The sequence below is a fragment of the Rosa chinensis genome, chromosome 4, assembly GCF_002994745.2.
Source record: "Rosa chinensis cultivar Old Blush chromosome 4, RchiOBHm-V2, whole genome shotgun sequence".
In the NCBI taxonomy this organism is placed as follows: domain Eukaryota; kingdom Viridiplantae; phylum Streptophyta; class Magnoliopsida; order Rosales; family Rosaceae; genus Rosa; species Rosa chinensis.
The window spans coordinates 570,480-590,643 of record NC_037091.1 but is presented as its reverse complement, the minus strand read 5'-3'; the positions used below and the strand labels follow the sequence as shown (position 1 = coordinate 590,643).

At 40.4% G+C, this 20,164-nt stretch overlaps 1 protein-coding gene across 1 annotated transcript; it reads right to left on the bottom strand.

The window, feature by feature from the left end:
* Positions 1 to 19,652, bottom strand: LOC112197150 (lupeol synthase-like). Its single transcript, XM_040518342.1, has 16 exons — positions 19,457 to 19,652; positions 18,886 to 19,359; positions 18,604 to 18,688; positions 18,317 to 18,483; positions 18,033 to 18,221; positions 17,808 to 17,921; positions 2,856 to 2,975; positions 2,130 to 2,252; positions 1,928 to 2,026; positions 1,694 to 1,750; positions 1,531 to 1,577; positions 1,276 to 1,419; positions 800 to 977; positions 618 to 698; positions 434 to 517; positions 1 to 296 (listed from the first exon to the last, which is right to left on the bottom strand). Exons 1-16 carry the CDS (start codon positions 19,649 to 19,651, stop codon positions 180 to 182), a joined length of 2,274 nt encoding a protein of 757 aa, XP_040374276.1. The 5' UTR covers position 19,652; the 3' UTR covers positions 1 to 179.
* Positions 19,653 to 20,164: the final 512 nt, after the last annotated feature.

Genomic DNA, 20,164 nt, shown 5'->3' with positions numbered 1-20,164 from the left:
ATATCATAAGAGTGGTCATGCTTATTTTCAAAAGTAATATAATGTATAGTATTGTGGAGGTGTCGACATTGTTTTTCAGATTATTTGGTGGGAGTACTGCTATATATACCTATTAATCATATGAACAGCTTAATTTAGTATCACGATCATATTTCCCTGTGACATGCATATCAGGAATTTCAAGACGTAAGCATCAGAATGCGTCGGCGGTACTCCCCGAGAGCCCATTTCGGGAAGATATTACGATATGAGGAGTAGTTTAGTGTACAATTTCTCATGAATACTCCAGTAATTTCCTGTAGTACGTAATACGAGAATGAGCTCATTAGGTATGTATGTAAACATATGAATACATATAAGAAACAAGATAATGGGTTTAGAGACATGAAAAAGAGAAAGTACGTATATGTACGTATGATTATTAATTAAGTACCTGTTGAGGGAAGTCACCGTCCTCCATTTGTGAATTGATCAAAACCCTTATTCCACGATGAATGGGGGTTGGATCTACTTCACCCTGAATTTGATCACCAAATTTAAGATTTAATTTGGGTCTAAATTTATGTTGGTTAAGATGTCTGGAATGTGGTATAATGATAATTATTATATATGCTGACCTGCCCGGCATCGATGAGGGACAATAAAGCCCATGCAGTGTGTACCAGATTAGCGCGGTTGCCTTCTAGATTTGTATAAACCTGAAAACATGCATCGACATCTATAATTTTGAGCTAGTTCTTGTGCATGCTTAAGTAGCTAGTACTGTTTGGGTTATCTTTTGGCTTAATTAGTTAATCACCTTATTTTGACTGGAAAGGTAGCTCTCTCCCCATCCACCATCGGGTAGCTGCTTTGATAGCAAAAATGCACAGGCTTTGCGCAATATGGGACTATTCTGGTACTTCTTCCCACAGGATGCTAGTGCTCCTACACCAAACCAGGTACCATATGTGTAGCAAATACCCCAGCATCCGTACCTGTTAGTCATGCAACTTGAGTTAGTCGAATGTGTGCTTACCTACCATATCTATAAGTTCAAAAAGAAAAAAAAAAAAAAAAAAAAAAAAACAAGAAGCCAATGCATACGTCTAGGGTTAAAATTGTTGCACACGAAACAGAACTAAGTAAATATTGGTCATTAGTTATATATAGATTTAAAAAAAAAGTAACAAGGTAAATATGGATGGCATACGATTATATACGTATATATTTTTTGACATGGGCTGTAACGTAGTTTCGGAAATAGAAAAAAAGAAAAACCTAAAACTAAATTACCATGAACCATCAGGGTTTTGTGTTTCTTCAATGTAACGAATTGCTCTTGATATGCAACTGTCTATTTCCTTTCTTCGATGGTTGGGATACAATCTTCTAAAGAGTGCTAGACCTTGAACTGCTGATGCAGTGCATTCTACGTACCTAAGATAATTAATTACATGTTTCCATATACAATGAGCCTTAGAAATTAATGAAGAAACACTCGGATATATATTGAAGCTTTCAAAGAAATTAGTGATCGATCATACGTACTCTCGTTCAATAAGAGTATCTTCAAAGAACTCTGTGGGGTTGAATATCTGTAAAAGAAAAAAAGTATTTACGAATGTATCAAATATTATGTGTTCATATATCTAAAAATTGACTAATTAGATCGATATTAAACTATTAAAGTACAATAAGCATTACTGATTACCTCCAACCATCGAAATGCTCTTTGAGGCTCCCAAGCAGGGAAACCGCCACTGATGCTCTGAAATTAATTAATATTGTTAAAAAGGTAAATTAGTTAATGAAATTGAGGAAGAATGCGTGTAGTTAAAAAACACACACACACACATAATATATATATATATATATATATATATATATATATATATTACTATAGCTAGCAAGTACCATACCTAATGCTCAGATAATTGGTTCTTACTTGTAAAGAAAGAATAACATTCACAGCATCATAAAAACATTCTTTTTCCATTCCTTCCCCAACTAGTTTCTCTGGCATTTGCGAGAGCAAGAGTGCAACCTGTGATTAATACAGAAAAAATAAAAAATAATTAAAGAATCTCGATATCGATCTTGATGACCCAACTTATTTTGGGTCGTTGGAGCACCAGCTAACTAGAAACCTTTAGTCCTTCTGAAGTGCAGTCGGAGACTTGCCAACCATGGTCCTGTATTGAGAATGTCCATGCGCCTTTAGATATGTGTCGGTACATGGCTGCGAAGTTGTCACCAGGGTTTTCTCGAACCTTTGTTTTGATTGGGTTCAGTTCAAAATAACAAATATCAGTATCAAATATTGTGTGTGTATGTAACACACACACGACTACTAACGGACCGGAGGTCCGTTCCTTAGTAAAGGAACGGATTTCCATATTTTAACCACTTTTCGATCACATATTCACATGTTAACCGTTCAGTTTTTAGGTCCTAATGTATAGATCAATTTTGCAAAATTTCGTCCAAATTGATGATCGTTAAAGCATCCAAAACTGCAATTTACCATTATAAACACCAATGGTTCAGGTTGGACAGATTCGGTTTGTTCATTGATTTAATCGAGTTCGATACATTAATTAACGATCATCAAATTGGCTGAAAATTTGCAGAAGTAATCTATAGATTAGAACCTAAAAACTGAACGGTTAATATGTGATAAAAAAATTGTCAAAATATGGAAAATGTTCCTTAGCTAAGGAATGGACCTCCCTTCCTGAACAAATTCCTCTCTCTGTCTCTCTCTCTCTCTCTCTCTGTATATATATATATATATATATATATATATATGTATATGTATATATATATATATATGTATCTGATCAAGATTCAAGGGATATCGATGTAGATATAACCTGTGAAGCCTTCACAAAGTCGTGCGCTTTTCGAAGTGTTGTCCCATTTTCTTCATTTAGGTCACAAGAGAGTATTGCTTGGATTGCAAAGGCTGCGTCCCACATTTGACTACCAAAACTCTGAAGTACGTGTAGCACGTACATAATAGTGAATATGATACATTGGTTAAGTGATGGATCGTTCGATTAAAAAAAAAAAAGTGTTCAAGTAAATCCAGAATATGTGTCTGACCCAAACTCTAAGTTACTTGACCTAGTTGTAATAGGGTTTTAAATTAGAGATATTCATAGATATCCGATTAATTGTACGATTATCTTTCCTTGTACAATTCTGATTCTATGTCTTGTAATCCTCTATATAAAGAGGCCCCTATTATCAATGAAAGTACGACTCAATTCTCTTCCAATTTCAGTTTTCCTTAAACATGTCATCAGCACGAAGCTCTAATGCTAAAATCCCAAAAACCAAAAATCCTAAAACCCTAGAACACCCTGTAATAGCGTGCCATAGCCTTGCCACACCTTGCCACAGAGAGCCATAGTGCTGCCACACCTTGCCACTGCGATCCACATCCCTGCCACTGCTCACCACAGTGAGCCACAGTGCGCCACACCTTGCCACAGCACGCCACACCATGCCACACCTCTAGCCACACCAGAAACCCTAATTAAAGGTATGTTTTAAAGTTCCCGTTTTTAGAGTTTTTGTTCCTTTTCTCTTCTTTTTCTCGAGGACTTGCAAACTCCCTTCTTCTACCCCCTTTTCTTCATCATAGGGTAGACCTAATTAAGTAGAACTGTGGGGGTTCGTGCTCACTCCAAGCTTAGAGCTTGTTGAAATCTCCAAACTTAGAGTTTGTAGAGAATTTATGATCGACCACTTACGTCATTGTTTTGATCTAATCCAATACCTCTTGGAATTGAATTTCTTGGAAGCGATTACGCTCAGAAATTTTATATGTTTTCGTGGTAGCTTTTTCCGCTCCAAAACTAACCATTTTTCTTGTTCTCTTTCAAGATGAGTAACTTGAATAAATTGGACTTTGCTCCATTGGGAATAGCTAGCTCTGGATATCACAGGTGGGTTCGTGATGTCCGCCAGCATCTCAAGGCTGATGGAATCCTAGATACGATTCTCCAGCCTAGCCAGGACGTGCTAACTGTTGAGTAAGCTCAAGTTTTGGAAGCAAATAGTTCTTGACTACAACTTAGAAGCACTTCGCATTAAATCCTTAATGAATTTCTGTGGTAAAGAGATCACAGATGCGATGTTGATTGAGAGACTCTCTCTATCTTCCCAGTCTCTGCATTGATGGTTGCTAAGAACTATCAAATCAATGTTACTGTAGGACAGATCACAAGGTTTCGATCATGACTAATTGGAGCTATGAATGTTGCTGAAAATCATGCCAACATCTTTCTGAAGAACTATAATTCAAGATCCGTGGAAACAGAGCATATTCCAGAATCTAATTATAGTCACGCCCCTAAGAGAGGGAGCCAAGAGCGAAACCCTAATCTTACGGATACTCTTGGACGTTCTGGTCCATATAATCGCTCTACTTGTGAAGGTAACCGCTAAAATAGGCGAACACGGAAGCGAAGAGGTCAACATGGAAAGAGAGAGAGAGGCAACGCCTGTGGCCATGTTGGTGGCGCCACCAACACTAAAAGCCATCTAAATGACGCTTTCAAAGCACCTCAATCAATGGAGTATGAGCAAAGAGATGTATGTACTCGATGTGGAGTATCCGGTCATTGGGCACACATTTGTAGAGCTTGTGAAGAAATTGTCACCGCCTACAAAGCATATTGTGAAGCAAGAGAAGCTCACTATGTGGAACAAGAAGATTAAGAAGATGATCTAGAGTGAAGGGTTGAAGACTACAAATCTGGCTGGTATCAATAGATCGCCAACTCTGTTTATGTCTTTATTTTTCCAAGAGATGTAATAGGCAATTGCCATATATTTTGTAGTAAATGCCATTGGTTTAGTTTTTCTTCACATAGGCTCATCCAAAATGAGTATGATGTCTAGGAGGGTTTTGAGATAAGTGGTACTTAAGCGAGCTTTACTCCACCGACATCTCTCTACTCACCTGATCATATTTATTTTGGAGTTATTGAAAGAAGTCAAACGACTACCTTTGTTTTGCATTAGCTAGCATTTGGATTAGATTCTCCTAATGGTTAAGAGACAATGATGTACTATGTTGGCTTATGAATAAAATTTCGAGTTCTTTTCATTATGACTCCATTTTTATTCTGAACATATTAATTTGTGACTACGATAGCTGGGCCATCAGTATTAATTCGAGGACATGGAATAGCCCAAGTTCCCCTTGCCAAATGGCACCTTGATTACTGTCACAGAAACTCTCTACACTCTTAGGACAAATCACACCTATGAATAGCCAACGGATTCCATGTGAAAAAGCATGTAGAGAATGAAAATAAGTTCCTTTGCAATACCTTTAAAGATTGCGAACAAGGGCGCATCTTAAAGAAGTTTATGTGTCTCTCTAGTGGACTTTATGTCACTATTCGAGCTATTAAATCCAATAAAGTTATGAGAGAAGATCTCTTGGATTTAGACACATATTGGCTTTGTCACGATAGGATAGGTCATCTCAGTCATGATACGATGATCCATCTACTAAAGACTTCACATGGACATCCTTTCTCTCGAGCGAAACGATGCATGAATCAAAAATTGATTCCTGGACTACGTGTGATCGTCGCCGCTGCTTCTGGCGCCACCGCTGTCCACCACCAGCCCAGGGCTGGCACAATCCCTATCCATGATGCCATGGATGGCGTCCATCATGGTGATGGCGCCCTAGGTGATGGTACAATTACCAACTTTGCTTCAAATAATGTTTCAGACGCTCAGGCCCAACCAAAATCCTCATTAGTTGCTTCTAAAGCCTCTCGTTCATTTTACAAAGTTTGTTCCTTAGGGAAGTTAGGACTGAGACCATCCTATGAAAAGGATATGAAAATACTCATTCTATCTTACATAGAGTCCGTGGGGATTCTGTGGACTAGTTCAACCAACTTGCGGACGTTTAAATTTCTCATGATATTGGATGACAAGCAAACATATTGGTCACGTGTTGTGCCATTGTCCACTTGTAATGCTGCTTATGCTACACCCCTAGCATATATCAAATGACAACGGGCTCACTCCCCGGATCATCCTATTCAATCAATTGGACTTGACAATCCTAGAGAGTTTACATCAAAGACTTTCAATGGTTATTGCAATGAGACTAATATTGGACAACATATTCCCATGTACACACCTAAATGGTCTCATAGAAACAACTACGATGGTAATCTGGACATTGGTAATGTGCATCAATCTCCTTATATCCGCTTGGGGTGATGCAATATTGCATGCAACTATGCTAATTAGTCTATGACCCACCACCACTCAATCTACCTATGCGTTACAGCTAGTGACTGGGTACCAGTAGTGTACTTACGCATATTTGAGTGTGTCATTTATGTGCCAATTGGCCGCCACAACGTACTATGATGGGTCCTTACAGACGAATGGGCAACTATGTTGGATTTGAGATTCCAACAATTGTCCGCCACTTAAGGCCCTTGCTAGGTGATCTCTTTACCGCATGTCTTGCAGATTGTCACTTTGATGAGACAGGCTTCTCGTCGTTAGGGGGAGATAAGAACACGAATGTTCAGCAGGAACGACAGGAATTGTCGTGGTCTGTCCCCACTATGTCTCATCTCGATCCTTGTTAAAGTGACAAAATCATACATCTGCTACAAATATGCCTGCAAGGAAGGACGTCCCTATGAGAGGACATAGCGCCACCCTACACGGAGGTAGGCATAGTGCCAATGCTAAAGAGAGTGACACTCTGGCGTTATAGGCCATGGCCTCAGTTGGGATGCATGGGAGGCCCATGGGTTCGAATGATATTTTGGCACATTCCAATCCTTTGATCATCAAGACTCAAAATCCGTCTCATATGAATCTTCCGGATTATGGTTATCGTTGGGGGACGCCTCAACGTCAGAACCTATTCTTGAGAATATAGAGTTCTTTGAAAATTACACTAGCGTACATGAGACGTGGGATAGAAACTCTATCATAATTGATGATGTAATCGCACATTTCGTTGCGTATGAGTTTGTTGAGTCCGATGATATCGAACCATGCTCCGTTGATGAATGAATGCCAATGTGGAGAAATTTGGCCTAAATGGAAAGATGCGATCTAGGTTAAGTTGGATTCTCTAACGAAGAAGAAGTTTTTTGAGTCAATGATGCAAACACCTCCTAACATAAAACCTATTAATTAATGGGCCTTCGTTAGAAAGCGTGTTGAGAAAAAGAGATGGTAATCTCGCCTTATGGCGCAAGGCTTCTCACAAAACGCCCTGGAATTGACTACGATGAGACATATTCTCTTGTAATGGATGTCACTGCACTCTACTACCCTGTCAGTTTGGTAGGTTTTAAATAACTGAACATGCAGCTTACAAATGTGGTCACTACGTATCTCTATGGGGATCTAGCTACGGAATGTACATGAAGATTCATAGTGAACTTCATTTATCCAAGGCAAGTGGTCTAGACCACGGAGCGCGTTTACAATAAGGTTGAAACTCTCACTAAAGTGACTACTTGATTGGAAAGGGATATGACTGCGCGTTTTCATAACAAGTTTCGGATTCCATCGCGGTTCATGTTGGATATAATCTTCATTGGAAGCCCTTAAAGAGTTAAAGGAAACCACTGAACACTTGAAATCCGGTTTTGAGATGAAGGATTTTGGGAGAAAATGATTATAGCTCAGTTTGGAACTTGAGCATCGTGTTGATAGATGCTTAGGCATTTTGACAAGGTCAAACCTTCAAGCACCCCCATGATCGTCCGTAGTTTTGATCCTGAAAAGGATCCTATTCGTCCAAAGGATGATGATGAAGACGTGCTAAAGACAAAAGTGTCATGCTTAAGTACAATAGGTGCATTATTGTACTTAGCTCAATGTATAAGACCAGATATCTCATATGCACTGAACTTGTTAGCTAAGGTACATCTTTGCGACGCCATTGGATTGATGTAAAAGATATCTTTCGGTATTTGAGATGTACGATTGATATGAGTTTGTTCTATCTCTACAAAGAGATGATGGATTTGGACCCATCACACACCAGGAACGCCGCCAAAATTGGCCTGCGTCCTCTATCCCCATCCCAAAACAACATGTGTTTTGGAAGGTTTTGTTGATGTTGGGTATCTCTCTAACCCACAAAAAGGTCTTCCCAAACTGGTTAAGTGTTTACCATGGGTAAGGACCGTGATATCTTGGAGGTCTACAGAACAGACCCTAGTCGCTATATCTTCGGACAATGCAGATATTATTGCTTTTCACGAAGTGGTTCTTGAATGTATATGGATTGGATCCATAATTACGTATGTTCCAACAATTGTGGTTTGAAGTCTACCACAGATGAGCCTACAAGCATTTAGGATAATGCTGCTTGTTTTGAACAAATGAAGCAAGGCTACATCAAAAGCGACAACATCAAGGATAATTAGCAACAACAGACTTTCCTCAAGATCAAAGTGAACTAGGTTCAATATGAGGACAATGTGGCAGACTTGCTCACTAAGTCATTGCCTAAATTCCACTTTCGAGAAACATGTTGTTAGCATCGTTTGCGGAAGTTATCCAAACTCCCATGACCGTGGTCATCAGGGGGACACTACCAGAAAACTTGTCTTTTACGACGTGCAAATTACGGCGTGCATAAATTAATGCGCCTTAAAAGAGTGTCACTAACGGCGTGTTTTTTTGTGTGCCTTAAAAGACTTCACTTTCTAATCTTTTACGGCGTGCTTTGCATGCGCGTCGTAAATGTCATGTTTTATTTACGACATGCTTTTTTTGTGTGTCGTAAAAGACTTCATTTCGGTCTTTTACAGCGCGCTTTCATGTGTGCCGTAAATGGTGTTTCTAAAGTCATTAACGACTTGCTCTACTGTGCGCTGTAAATGACTAGCAAACATTCAAGAATCCCGCTAAGTCAGTTTAGCTAATTTCAAATTTCCCACCAAACCTTTTATTTGACATTCGAAAAGATAAAAGCTAACAGCCCAGATCTCTCATTCATCTCTCATCTTGTTTCCTCTTCTTCTCTTCATCCTCGCTCGATCCCATCCCATCGATATAAAGGCTGGAGCCAATATTCCGGTCATTAGGTGAGTGAATATGTCTCTTCCAAATTCAATTAGGGCTTGTTTCTGATTTTTTAAAATTCCTTTCAGATCTAAGGAAGAACCACTAAAGCGAAGAAGAAGAGAGCCAGATCTACACAAACCCCTTATATTCGTCGTCTCTCTTTCACTTTCGGGGGTTTCTCTTTCTTTTTCAAATCCCTCTCTCTCTGCTCTACGCGACCTTTCGAGGCTTCCACCGCAGGATGTGTATGCATCCATTGCCTCTCTCTCGGTCCTCTCTCAGGTACTCTGGCCACTCTCTCTTTCTCCCTCTTTCTCTGTATCTATCGCTGTTTGCATTTAGCTGATCTACTTTTTCAATCAAAAGCTTCAAACTTGGTTGGTTTTAGGGATTTCGGGTTTTATCTCATCGTCGATTCCCTATCTCTGTGGTTCAGTTTTTGGTTTGATTTTGTGGTATTTGTTTGGGTTTTAGGGGTTGAAGTAGTTTTTGCAGTAGAGAAAGTTGCGATGGAGATATGACTACTGTAAGATTAAGCTTGCCATCCAGGATTCAGCAACTTCTGTCCGCTGACGGTGCTCTCGGGCCGTCTATCAAGCTTGACTCCTAGCGGGTGAGTTCCTTCTCTTTTGCGTTCAGTGGTTTGATGAAATACACAGACTTCATTCAATCACAAATTTCACATATGCACCCTTTCTGTTTATGCGTTTGATTGAGCCAAAAAAATATAAAGAGCAAAAAGAAAGAAAGAAAGAAAGAGCCTTTCTTTTTCTTTTTGTGTATAGAGAAAAATAAACATGGTGCTCTCATGGCTTCGACACCCTATGATCTCACACGTCCCTTCTCTTTTCCTAGCACGCCTTCTCTCCTCGTTCACCAGATCACTTACTTGGTATGGTTCTCGATTCCATTTGCTCATTTGATCAACTTTAAAGGAAGGGTCTTTGATTTCGTCACTGATTTTAGTGTTCTGGGTTAGTGGATATTTGATTAAATTGAGCTTGGGATGATGAGAATTTTGAGATTTGGGGTGTTGGGTTTTGGCGGGTGTGCGTTAGAGTGGCTATAGTTTTGTCTAGCTTGGTTCTTTGAGCTAAGAGAACATCGTTTGGCATTGTGTATTGAGAATTGTTATGTGGGAGTTTAGTGCAATGTGTGTTCACTGTTCATGATATGGTAATGGGTTTTAACTTGACTGTGGGAGGTGATACTACAGTATTAAGGTATGTAGTTGTTGACTTTTCACTTACTGAAATTCAGTTCTGGTTACTTTGTTACCATGATTATTGTTCATACTGCATTTAGTTTTTATTTAAGGAATAGTGGTTTATCCTTTTCCAACCAGAAGAGGGTTATTTTGATTATCGTTGTCTCCACTACCATATTGGGAGTGTCGGGGTCGCCTGTTAGCATCATTAATTAAAACTTTAAATCCTGGAATCCACAATGGCATCATAGATCCTTCCTGATTAGTCTAAACATATGCTATTTTTCACTGTGTTTCTCGTACCCAAGTAACACTTATTCAAGCTAGGTCTAGTTGGGTTGGGTTACAGCTTGCTTCCATATATAGTACTTTTATCCTTTGTGTTTGTGTATGCTGACATTTTACATATCTTTTTTATTATAAACTTAAGGCTCTGGCTTACCATTTTGACCATGTTGATTGTTATTTCAGATCCTTTGTATGCTGTCCCTGATATGCCTTCTTTGTCTCCTACAATGATAAGCCTCAACAGGGAATAGTTTTACTTAACATCTTAATTAGCAGTTTAATGTCTCTCTCACGTTTATTATTGACGTACCAGTTTACTTGGTAGAGTCAAGGTTGATAAAGTAATCTGGGGTTCGCATCTAAAACCAATTGGTAATGGATGAAGTTACCCAAACCCTTATAAACTCATAAGCAAAGTTATATTTTTCCAATGTAGGAGTTATATTTTATCACATTCTCAATACGCCCCCGCATGTGTGGCGATTTCTCAAGCCATACACGTGGACAAGTTATATTGGGTGACGGTGAGCACGTGTGGCCATCGCTGAAACCAAACACGTGGGTAACGTGACTCTAATACCATGATAAAGTAATCTAGGGTTCGCATTCAAAACTAATTGGCAATGGATGGAGTGGCCCAAACCCTTATAAACCCATAAGCAAAGTTATATTTTTCCAATGTGGGAGTTATATTTTTTCACATTCTCAACAAAGGTAACATTGCTAAATGGAGTAAGAAAGTAGGACATAAGGTTAGTCATGCAAAACGCTCATAAACTGAGATTCTAATGTCTCTCTCACGTTTATTATTGATGTAGATACCTCTACTAGCAAGGCTATTTTCTATGTCACCAAGCATAAGTAACACCCTCTTGGGGGGGCCTACAAGCCATGATGGGACCCAACCGAGACATGCATCCCATAGCTCGATGTCCAAGCTACGCCACGGTAGTCGGAAGCGGCCAACACCTCGCCGGGAAGCCACTTTCCCGGCCTTGCCAAGTTGCCTCCATAATAGGCTTTTCTACACTAGAATAGTGATTTTAGCATCCCACATTGGAAAGCATGTAAAGGAAGGAGCCTCCGTCCCCTATAAAAGGAGACTCCTTCCCACTTACTCAACATCCCATTACACACTCATGTAATCCCCTTTGGGCCGCAAGTCCCAACACACATAGTTAAACATTCAAGTGGATGTAGAACCACTATACTTCTTGTGTCTTCTCTCTCTCTCTCTTTCTTTAACGTTAATTAGACTCCCTCGATCACCAGCATTAACATTGGCGCCGTCTGTGGGAAGCCAACACAAAGGCTTTGTTACTTACCATTGAGTTAAGTCATCTTAACGGAGCGTAAAACAATTTTTTACTTTGAGTTATATAATTAATATTCTTGGCAGCAACTTGTGCCCAATTTTGATCACTGCTACTCAAGCTCTATTAGCGGCAACTTGTGCTATCTACCAAGTCCAAGCTAGTCAACGCCAAGCATGGCTAGTCAACACCTAGCACCTGTGGTCAAAGCCAAAAAAAAAAAAAAATTGGTGCCAACTTACTTGTGACACCCAAAAATCTACCATCGACACTTTAGCATAAGCTTCACTCATCATTAGCGCCTCTGCGGAGCTCCAAGCATCAGGCCTCCTCCGCCGAGCCCCCGCATGATTGCTGCCAGCGCTTTAGCACTAGCGCCGCTAGCTCTGTCAGCGGTAATCAGCTTCACTAGCAACAGCCAGCCACCATCTCCCTCTAGCAAGCCTAGCGACCCTCTCCCGGTAACGAGGCTACAGGCCCAAGCCCCAGGGCACCAGCGAGCCTTCCGCCAAACCTTGCTACACCTCCGGCAATTCCACCAAGTCTCAGCTGCAATATAGCGCTCGACGGACGCAAACCAGCAAATTTTAACCGGCACTAGAAATTACTCTAGATACCCATTCCATCTTCGATCATCCTCTCCGCTGGCCACCCTCTCCGCTGAACTTCGAGCCTCCGCCGACCTCCAAGTTTGTTGTTACCACAGAGCTCTGAGTCTCCGTCAAACTCCGAGCCTCTGCCGAGCTCCAGGTCTCCGCCGAACTTCGAGTCTCCACTAGCACCAGCACCAAGTCTCAGCTGATCACCAGGTCTCCGCCACCGCTAGCCATGTTCCATCTTTCTCATCAATTAGGCCAATCAAAATATATTAATTTACCTTTAATATAAATAACATTACACCATTGCAATTCACTGCCATTGCTATCTAGTAAATACATTTTACAAGCACTTAGCATTATTACAAAATTATCTTGTTAAGGAGACATACCAAACACTTCTTCGGTCAATGAAGCATTGGTCATCTATTATGGTTCACTCGCCAAAAGCAATGGAGAGTCATGCTTGGACAACTCCAACATGATTCAGGTACTTGTATCAATTCCAAATCGAAACCACTCCAAATCGGCATAAGATAAGTAACTATATCCTCCTTTACGCTCTTTCAGTTTGAGCTAGTGCCATGCCAATGCCATGCTTTTACTACTTCTAAGCATGCCTACAATATATCACACTTGATATGTATTTACATGTCTTCATGATCCTTAGGCATGTTTACAACATACAAAAATGTTATTAGCAACTTCGCTACAAGTACATGTTACACATGCCATGCTTCTATTTAATTGCAAAATTAAATAAACATGTGACACTCAAACAACTTATGTCATATCTAGAAGCTTGTGACACTTATGACTTAATTAAGCATGCTCGGATAAACACTTGCAATGGTTACGACTCGCTTGGGTATCGAGCATGGCCACGACTTGCTTGGGCCACGCCCCGCATGCTCGCACAGCGCCTCTCCGCTAAACTACACTCAACTTTCTCGAACACAACCTAACTCGCTCAAACATATCCAACATGCTTTAGTTAATGTACTTACATGAGCATTTGCTAAGCATAATTAGCTATAATGAGCCACGCTCATGCTACAGCTAGCGGTACCAACTCCCACCAGTGGAGTGACCTACGGAAGCACAGCCAAGCAGGCTACCGCCTGAGCCCCGGCTCACCCCCAGATCACCGCTGATGCGCAGCGTCAAGATAGCATCAGAAGCTCCAGAAGTTCCAGAAGCTGGGAACTGAAGCATATCAGTCCCACATCGAAAACACGGAAGAGATTAGCCTCTTCCCCACCTATAAGAGGTTCTCTCCTCTCTCCTCATTAATTACGCATTCACTACTTACCTATTGGTATTTTGTCAATATAAATACATTGACTAATTTGGGCATTGGAGAAGAGAAGACCGCCCAACACTGTCTCCCTCTGACGCCGCTTTGTATTTTACTTGACAAGTAGCGGAATCTCTGAGAACGTTGCAAGTAGCAGTCCGCCCATCGGACCAGCGTTAATCAAGACTTGGGCCACCGCTCAATCTTAAACATTAACAGTTAAGCTCTAGGTTCACAATGCTTCATAGCTTTCATCGGAAGCTACTCTCAAAATTTTATATGGACACCCATCACACTTGCCACTATCTATTATGCATGTCACATGGCCATAAAATCCACATATTATTACTTGCTATACCTACTTGTCATTGTTCATACAATTACAAACTTTACATATACTCTATATGTAAACATATGGTCTAGCCTCCGGGCACCATACTCTGTCAAACTCTCCCCGTGGGAAATAGACCTAAACGGGTCTAGACTCCATGAGTCTATGGTCTACGACCAACTGCTAAGTGGTAAGGCAACACCTCATAATGACAATGACCGCTACGCGACATTACAGTCAAGCTTTTCTCCTCTGGGAAAGAGTAAAGGGATTGGTTAACACAGCCCACTGCAGCCATTGATCCGGTGGTTAACCTCGATGCTTGGGTATCAAAGATTATGTTCACTACCTAATGCCCACAGCCTTTGAGGCACCTCTGAGCTCCTCACACGCGAGCTCTAACGCTCACGCCTTCGCGGCACCCCCGAGCTTCCGCTCACTCCTTCACTGCAACCCCGAGCTTCCTCTAACGCCTTCGCGGTACCCTCGAGCTTCCGCTCACGCCTTCGTTGCAACCCTGAGCTTCCCACTCACGAGCTTCCGCTCACGCCTTCCCGGCAACCCCGAGTTTCCGCTCACTCTTTCGAGGCAACCCCGAGCTTCCTTCCGCTCACTCTTTCGAGGCAACCCCGAGCTTCCCGCTCATGCCTTCCTGGCACCTCTAAGCTTCCTGCTCACGCCTTCCTGGCAACGCCGAGCTTCCCCCTCACACCTTCCCAGCACCCCTGAGCTTCCAGCTCACACTTTCCAGGCAACCTCGAGTTTTCCGCTCACGCCTTCCCGGCAACCCCTGAGCTACCCGCTCAAGACTTCCCGGCAACCTCAAGCTTCTAGCTCACGCCTTCTAGGCAACCCCGAGCTTTCCGTTCACGCCTTCCCCGTACCCCCAAGCTTTCACGCTCTTGCCTTCCGGCATCCCCAAGTTTTACACTCGCATCCCCTCAACATAATACACATTAATGGAACATTGAATTCTTCTACCATTTGTCGTTTGCAACAAATCGAATTCTTTTCGCTTTCCATTAATACGAGTGAAAACCAAACAAACACAAGCGTTCACGTATTCATCTTTCACGAAATTACAAACGCTTGCCTTCATGGCACTCATGAAACTTACACCGAGCGTAACCTTGTCAACTCGACCACATTCGTTCTCTTGTGAGCACCACGCGCATCATATGCAATTCATATGCTTACTCATGATATAGTCACACAACCATATGTGTTCTCGAATTTATACGTCATAATCGATCGCACTCGGCGCCATTCACATATATACATCAACATGTATCATGCACGTCATACATTTGTATATGCCAATGCATATCAATGCAACTCACATACGTTGCCCAACACAACAAGCATTCTACATATGTGCGCTTTTGTCTTTGCTATGCAGGTTAAAGAGTCCCTTCTTGCTTACGGAGTTTGGGGACGTGTAAGGGCTCCGTGCCTCCTGGTTGCTTATGCTTGATGACTTCATGATTATAACTCCCCAACCAAGAAGCTCCTCTTACTTGGGGACTTCGGGGACTTGTAGATACCTCTACTAATAAGGCTATTTTCTATGTCACCAAGCATAAGTAACACCCTCTTGGGAGGGCCCACAAGCCATAGTGGGGCCTAACCGAGACATGCATCCCGTAGCCCGATGTCCAAGCTATGCCACGGTAGTCGGAAGCGGCCAACACCTCATCGGGAAACCACCTTCCCGGCCTTGCCAAGTTGCCTCCATAATAGTCCTTTCTACATTAGAATAGTGGTTTTAGCATCCCACATTGGAAAACATGTAAAGGAAGGAGCCTCCCTCACTTATAAAAGGAGACTCCTTCCCACTTACTCAACATCCCATTACACACTCATGTAATCCCCTTTGGGCCGCAAGGCCCAACACACATAGTTAAACATTCAAGTGGACGTAGTCCTCCACGAAGGCGGGAGACGAACCACTATACTTCTTGTGTCCTCTCTCTCTCTCTCTCTCTAACGTTAATTAAACCCTCTCGGTCACCAACATTAACAACTAATGTACCAGTTTACTTGGTAGAGTCAAGGTAACATTGCTAAATGGAGGAAGAAAGTAGGACATAAGGTTAGTCATGCAAAATGTTCATAAACTGAGATTCTAGGTTTCATGTGAGCTGATATATACAGAAGGACATATCCTATCATCTTCTTTAAAGTTTTTAACTTAAAGTTGATTCTTTTTTGAGCAATGCTGGTAAACTTATCTTCAATGTCTATGGGGGATTCCTTCTTGTTATAGGAACTGGTGATCAATTTCATAGTAGTACTTGTTAAGATATGTTGTGAATTTCCCTTCTCTCATTATTTCATTGATACTTGAAGCTTGATGATACATTTGTGATTTGTATAGCTCAGTAGTTGACTGGGATTTGTATAATGCAGTAGTTTGGATGATTTTTATATTAAGGCACAGGTTATCTAAGCTAGTAGCTTTTTATGTATCAAGGATGTTCTCTTGTTAGGATGATTTTGCTGTGTGATGAACACTTGCGTGTCAATGTGAATACCACATTGAATGTTGATTTTGTATTGCAGGTAATCACAAAAAATTGTAAAGCAACTCAGACACAAGAAGATGGTTCAAATAAGCCTTTCAACTGGTGTAGTAGTTGCTTGTCTTGTAGAGTGGATGAGAGAAATGAATGTAAAGTAGTAGTGTAGGTTTGGTTTCGCTTGCTATCGATTTTTCTTTCCTTGTAAGCAAATTTTATTTGATGTACAATAAATATATAATATAAATGATGTTTATTTACTAATAAAAATATGGAAATAGTGATCTTTTAGATTTTTTTTATTTTTATTTTTTATAATTTCTTAAACATCATTTACGGCGTGCATGAAATGTGTGCTGTAAATGTAACCCTCTTTTACGGCGCACATTTGATTCATTTATGACACACATTGAAACTCATTTACAGCGCGCATTGTATGTGTGCTGTAAATGTACTGCTCTTTTACAGCGCACTTTTGACTCATTTACTGCACACATTGTGACTCATTAATTTAAGGCGCATTTTATGTGAGTAGTAAATAGTAATTGTCATATACGGCCTGCATTTGTGGGCTGTAAAATGTCATTTACAGCCCGCATTGTGGGCCGTAAAAGACCTTTTTTCTGGTAGTGAGAGATGCAGACATTAGGAGGAGATGTCTACATGTATGGTCTCGAAACGTGAATGGTGTATTGTGCTCTTATTCCCCTTCAACGGATATTATTTTTGTCCCACTGGGTTTTTGTTATTCGGCAAGGTTTTTAATGAGGCAACAAGAGGAGCACCACGTTTGGGCGACACAAAGGGGAGTGTTTAAGTAAATCCAGAATATGTGTCTGGCCCAAACTCTAAGTTACTTGACCTAGTTGTAATAGATCGAGTTTTAAATTAGAGATATTATCGGAGATATTCATATATATCCGATTAATTGTACGATTATCTTTCCTTGTACAACTCTAATTCGATGTCTTGTAATCCTCTATATAAAGAGACCCCTATTATCAATGAATGTACGACTCAATTCTCTCCCAATTTTAGTTTTCCTTAAACAAAAAGGACAATATATACCTTTGGGATTTTAAAGACTGAAATTTTTTGGTTTTTCTTTAATAATGAAGGCGGCCTCTCTTTTAATTATATCTATGTATTTACTATTTTCAATATAGATGATCGATCTGAGTAACCTGAAATTTCAAGCCATCTTCAGCGATCCAAAAGTAATCTGGTATTCTAGCCAGGTGAAGCTTGTACGCTTCCGAATTTGGATCGTCGACCCAACAAGCAATCAAACATAACACCTGCGCGTGCATGAACCCAGGTAGCTAGCTAGGATCAATTTCATCTACATTAAAATTAACTAAGCTGTTATATGAAGTTTGATTTTCGTTCTTTAATTTTGCACACGGTACCTTTTCAACACTTCCAATGCAAAGATATCTGCTGTTCTCGTCTTCGTAGTGTACGTGCTCGATTGCTACTTCTAGGGCCTTCTCTCTCAGGATAGAAAAGGGCCAACGAGCCAGAATTGGTTCAGCAACATGGTGAAGAAATCCCCACAGCATATCTTGCACCAGGGGGTGTGGATAATACAAATCTTCCTGAAATATACATATGTTTGTATATATTGCTATAATTAGTTCTGAACTTTAGGTATGCAACATGCAGTTAGTTCTCAACTAGCTAGATAGCTAACCTTTGCAACAGTGTTTCTGGCTTTAGTCCAGTTAATGTCAGAGTAAGGCTCAGTGTAGAGTTCTTGTCTTAGTGATCGAACCAATCCGGTGATTTGGCCAACAAACTTCTTCCCATATAAGTATGACATAGGCATGTACACCAACCGACAATAGCATAACATCTTCCCTGTTGGAATATATATATATATATATATATATATATATATCATTTAGTATTGTTATTACGTCTACCAGATACATGCTTTGGAATCTTATAAAACAGTTTGCAAAGTTAATATAGACCAACCTGGATGAATAGGAGACATATTTGGTAGAAGCCAGAACTCAGGGGGCAAAGGGTTGCACCCTGACCACTCATATACGCCAAGTACCTAATTAATTTAAATAAGGGGAAACTTATCAATTTTTTTAATTATTAATTATTAATTTATTTATTTTATTATTATTATTTTTTATTTATGAGAATGCACTACTAGAATTTAACATGAATTAGTTGTCTGCAAACATGCATAGAAATATTGTTTATAACAAGGATGCATTAGATGTAAGGCCATATGCATGTACGTACCGTAAGCCAAAACTTTCCCCAAGATGGAATTCCAACCGCACCACCATGATCAAGAATCCATTTCCTGGCTCTTGCCACGGCCATGCCTTCCCCATCATCAGGACCCTCTCCTAGCAGCCTCAACGCAATGTAGCTTAGCGCTGACCCAAACATCGTGCTATGACCTTCTATGTGTAGTCCCCAACCTCCATCTTCATTCTGATGATTGTAGATGTAACGAATAATTTCCTTCTGGTGTTCAGGTCCTAGAACGGCACACAATGCTCCAGAAACATACAACGCTATAACCAAAGGTTGAATGAAGAACAAGGGACCGGCAGATTCAGCTGGCCAATGGCCATCATGGGCCTGGAGGGAGGAATAGAAGCTGAGAGACCTTCTTATTGTTGCTGTCACTGTCTTCTCTGTTATATCCTCTATTCCCTTCACTTTAATTGCAGCCGGAATTGGTCCACTAGGGTTTTCCTTTGTAAGCTGCATGCGCATGGGCGCAGTTAATTATTTAATTAGTTATTAATTAATGAGCTCGATACAAGATTTATATGTGGCATAATATATAAAAGACCGATACCTGCATTCTCATCAAAAGATCAGCACTTTGTTTGATCCGAAAGCGGTTTCTCGTAAACTCCTCACGAACTCTCTCCACTTCGGCTCGTTCTTCTGGTGTTCCGGCATCTGGATCAAACTCCCAGTGTTGTCGACCCACGTGATTGTTTAGTGTCCTCAGCCAGGGTCCTCCCTCCGCAATCTTCAGCTTCCACATTCTTTCTGTATATAATTATGCAACAAGTTAATTGAAATATTGATATATAAATTTAAAGTTTGTATTTGAAGAATGGAAGAACTTGCATGGGTGAGCTTGAGGAAGAAGAAGAAGAAGCAGAAGAAGATATGTAAAATTAAATACCTTAATTAAACTTTAATTATCAAGAGACAAGTCCTACCAGTACATGTTAAGAGCTAGCTCGATCTGAAACTATAAAAGGTAATTAATAATTAAGAACAGTTGCATATTTTCATAGAGAGCTAGACTGCAATGTATTTAGTGATTAGCAGCAGGCTTAACCCAGTCTATATATAAGTAGTAGCCTGGGTGACAATAACTAATCGAATGGTTATACATACATACAGATATATAATTATATATAGCTGTGGAATTTCAAACTTAACTTATTATAACATATAGGAATTTGAGAGGGTCCATTATATTGCTAGTACGTTGCTGTATATGACATACACGAGGGAGCAGAGTCTTTAATAATCTAAGGGTTAATTA

What these genes read in the sequence shown, in the direction of transcription:
- LOC112197150 (XM_040518342.1), bottom strand. Translation starts at nt 19,651, where the DNA reads ATGTGGAAGCTGAAGATTGCGGAGGGAGGACCCTGGCTGAGGACACTA. An exon ending in TATGTCTCCTATTCATCCAG is followed by an intron (nt 18,484 to 18,603) that starts GTTGGTCTATAT and finishes ATATTCCAACAG; the next exon opens with GGAAGATGTTATGCTATTGT. An exon ending in AAGATGGCTTGAAATTTCAG is followed by an intron (nt 2,976 to 17,807) that starts GTTACTCAGATC and finishes CACGTACTTCAG; the next exon opens with AGTTTTGGTAGTCAAATGTG.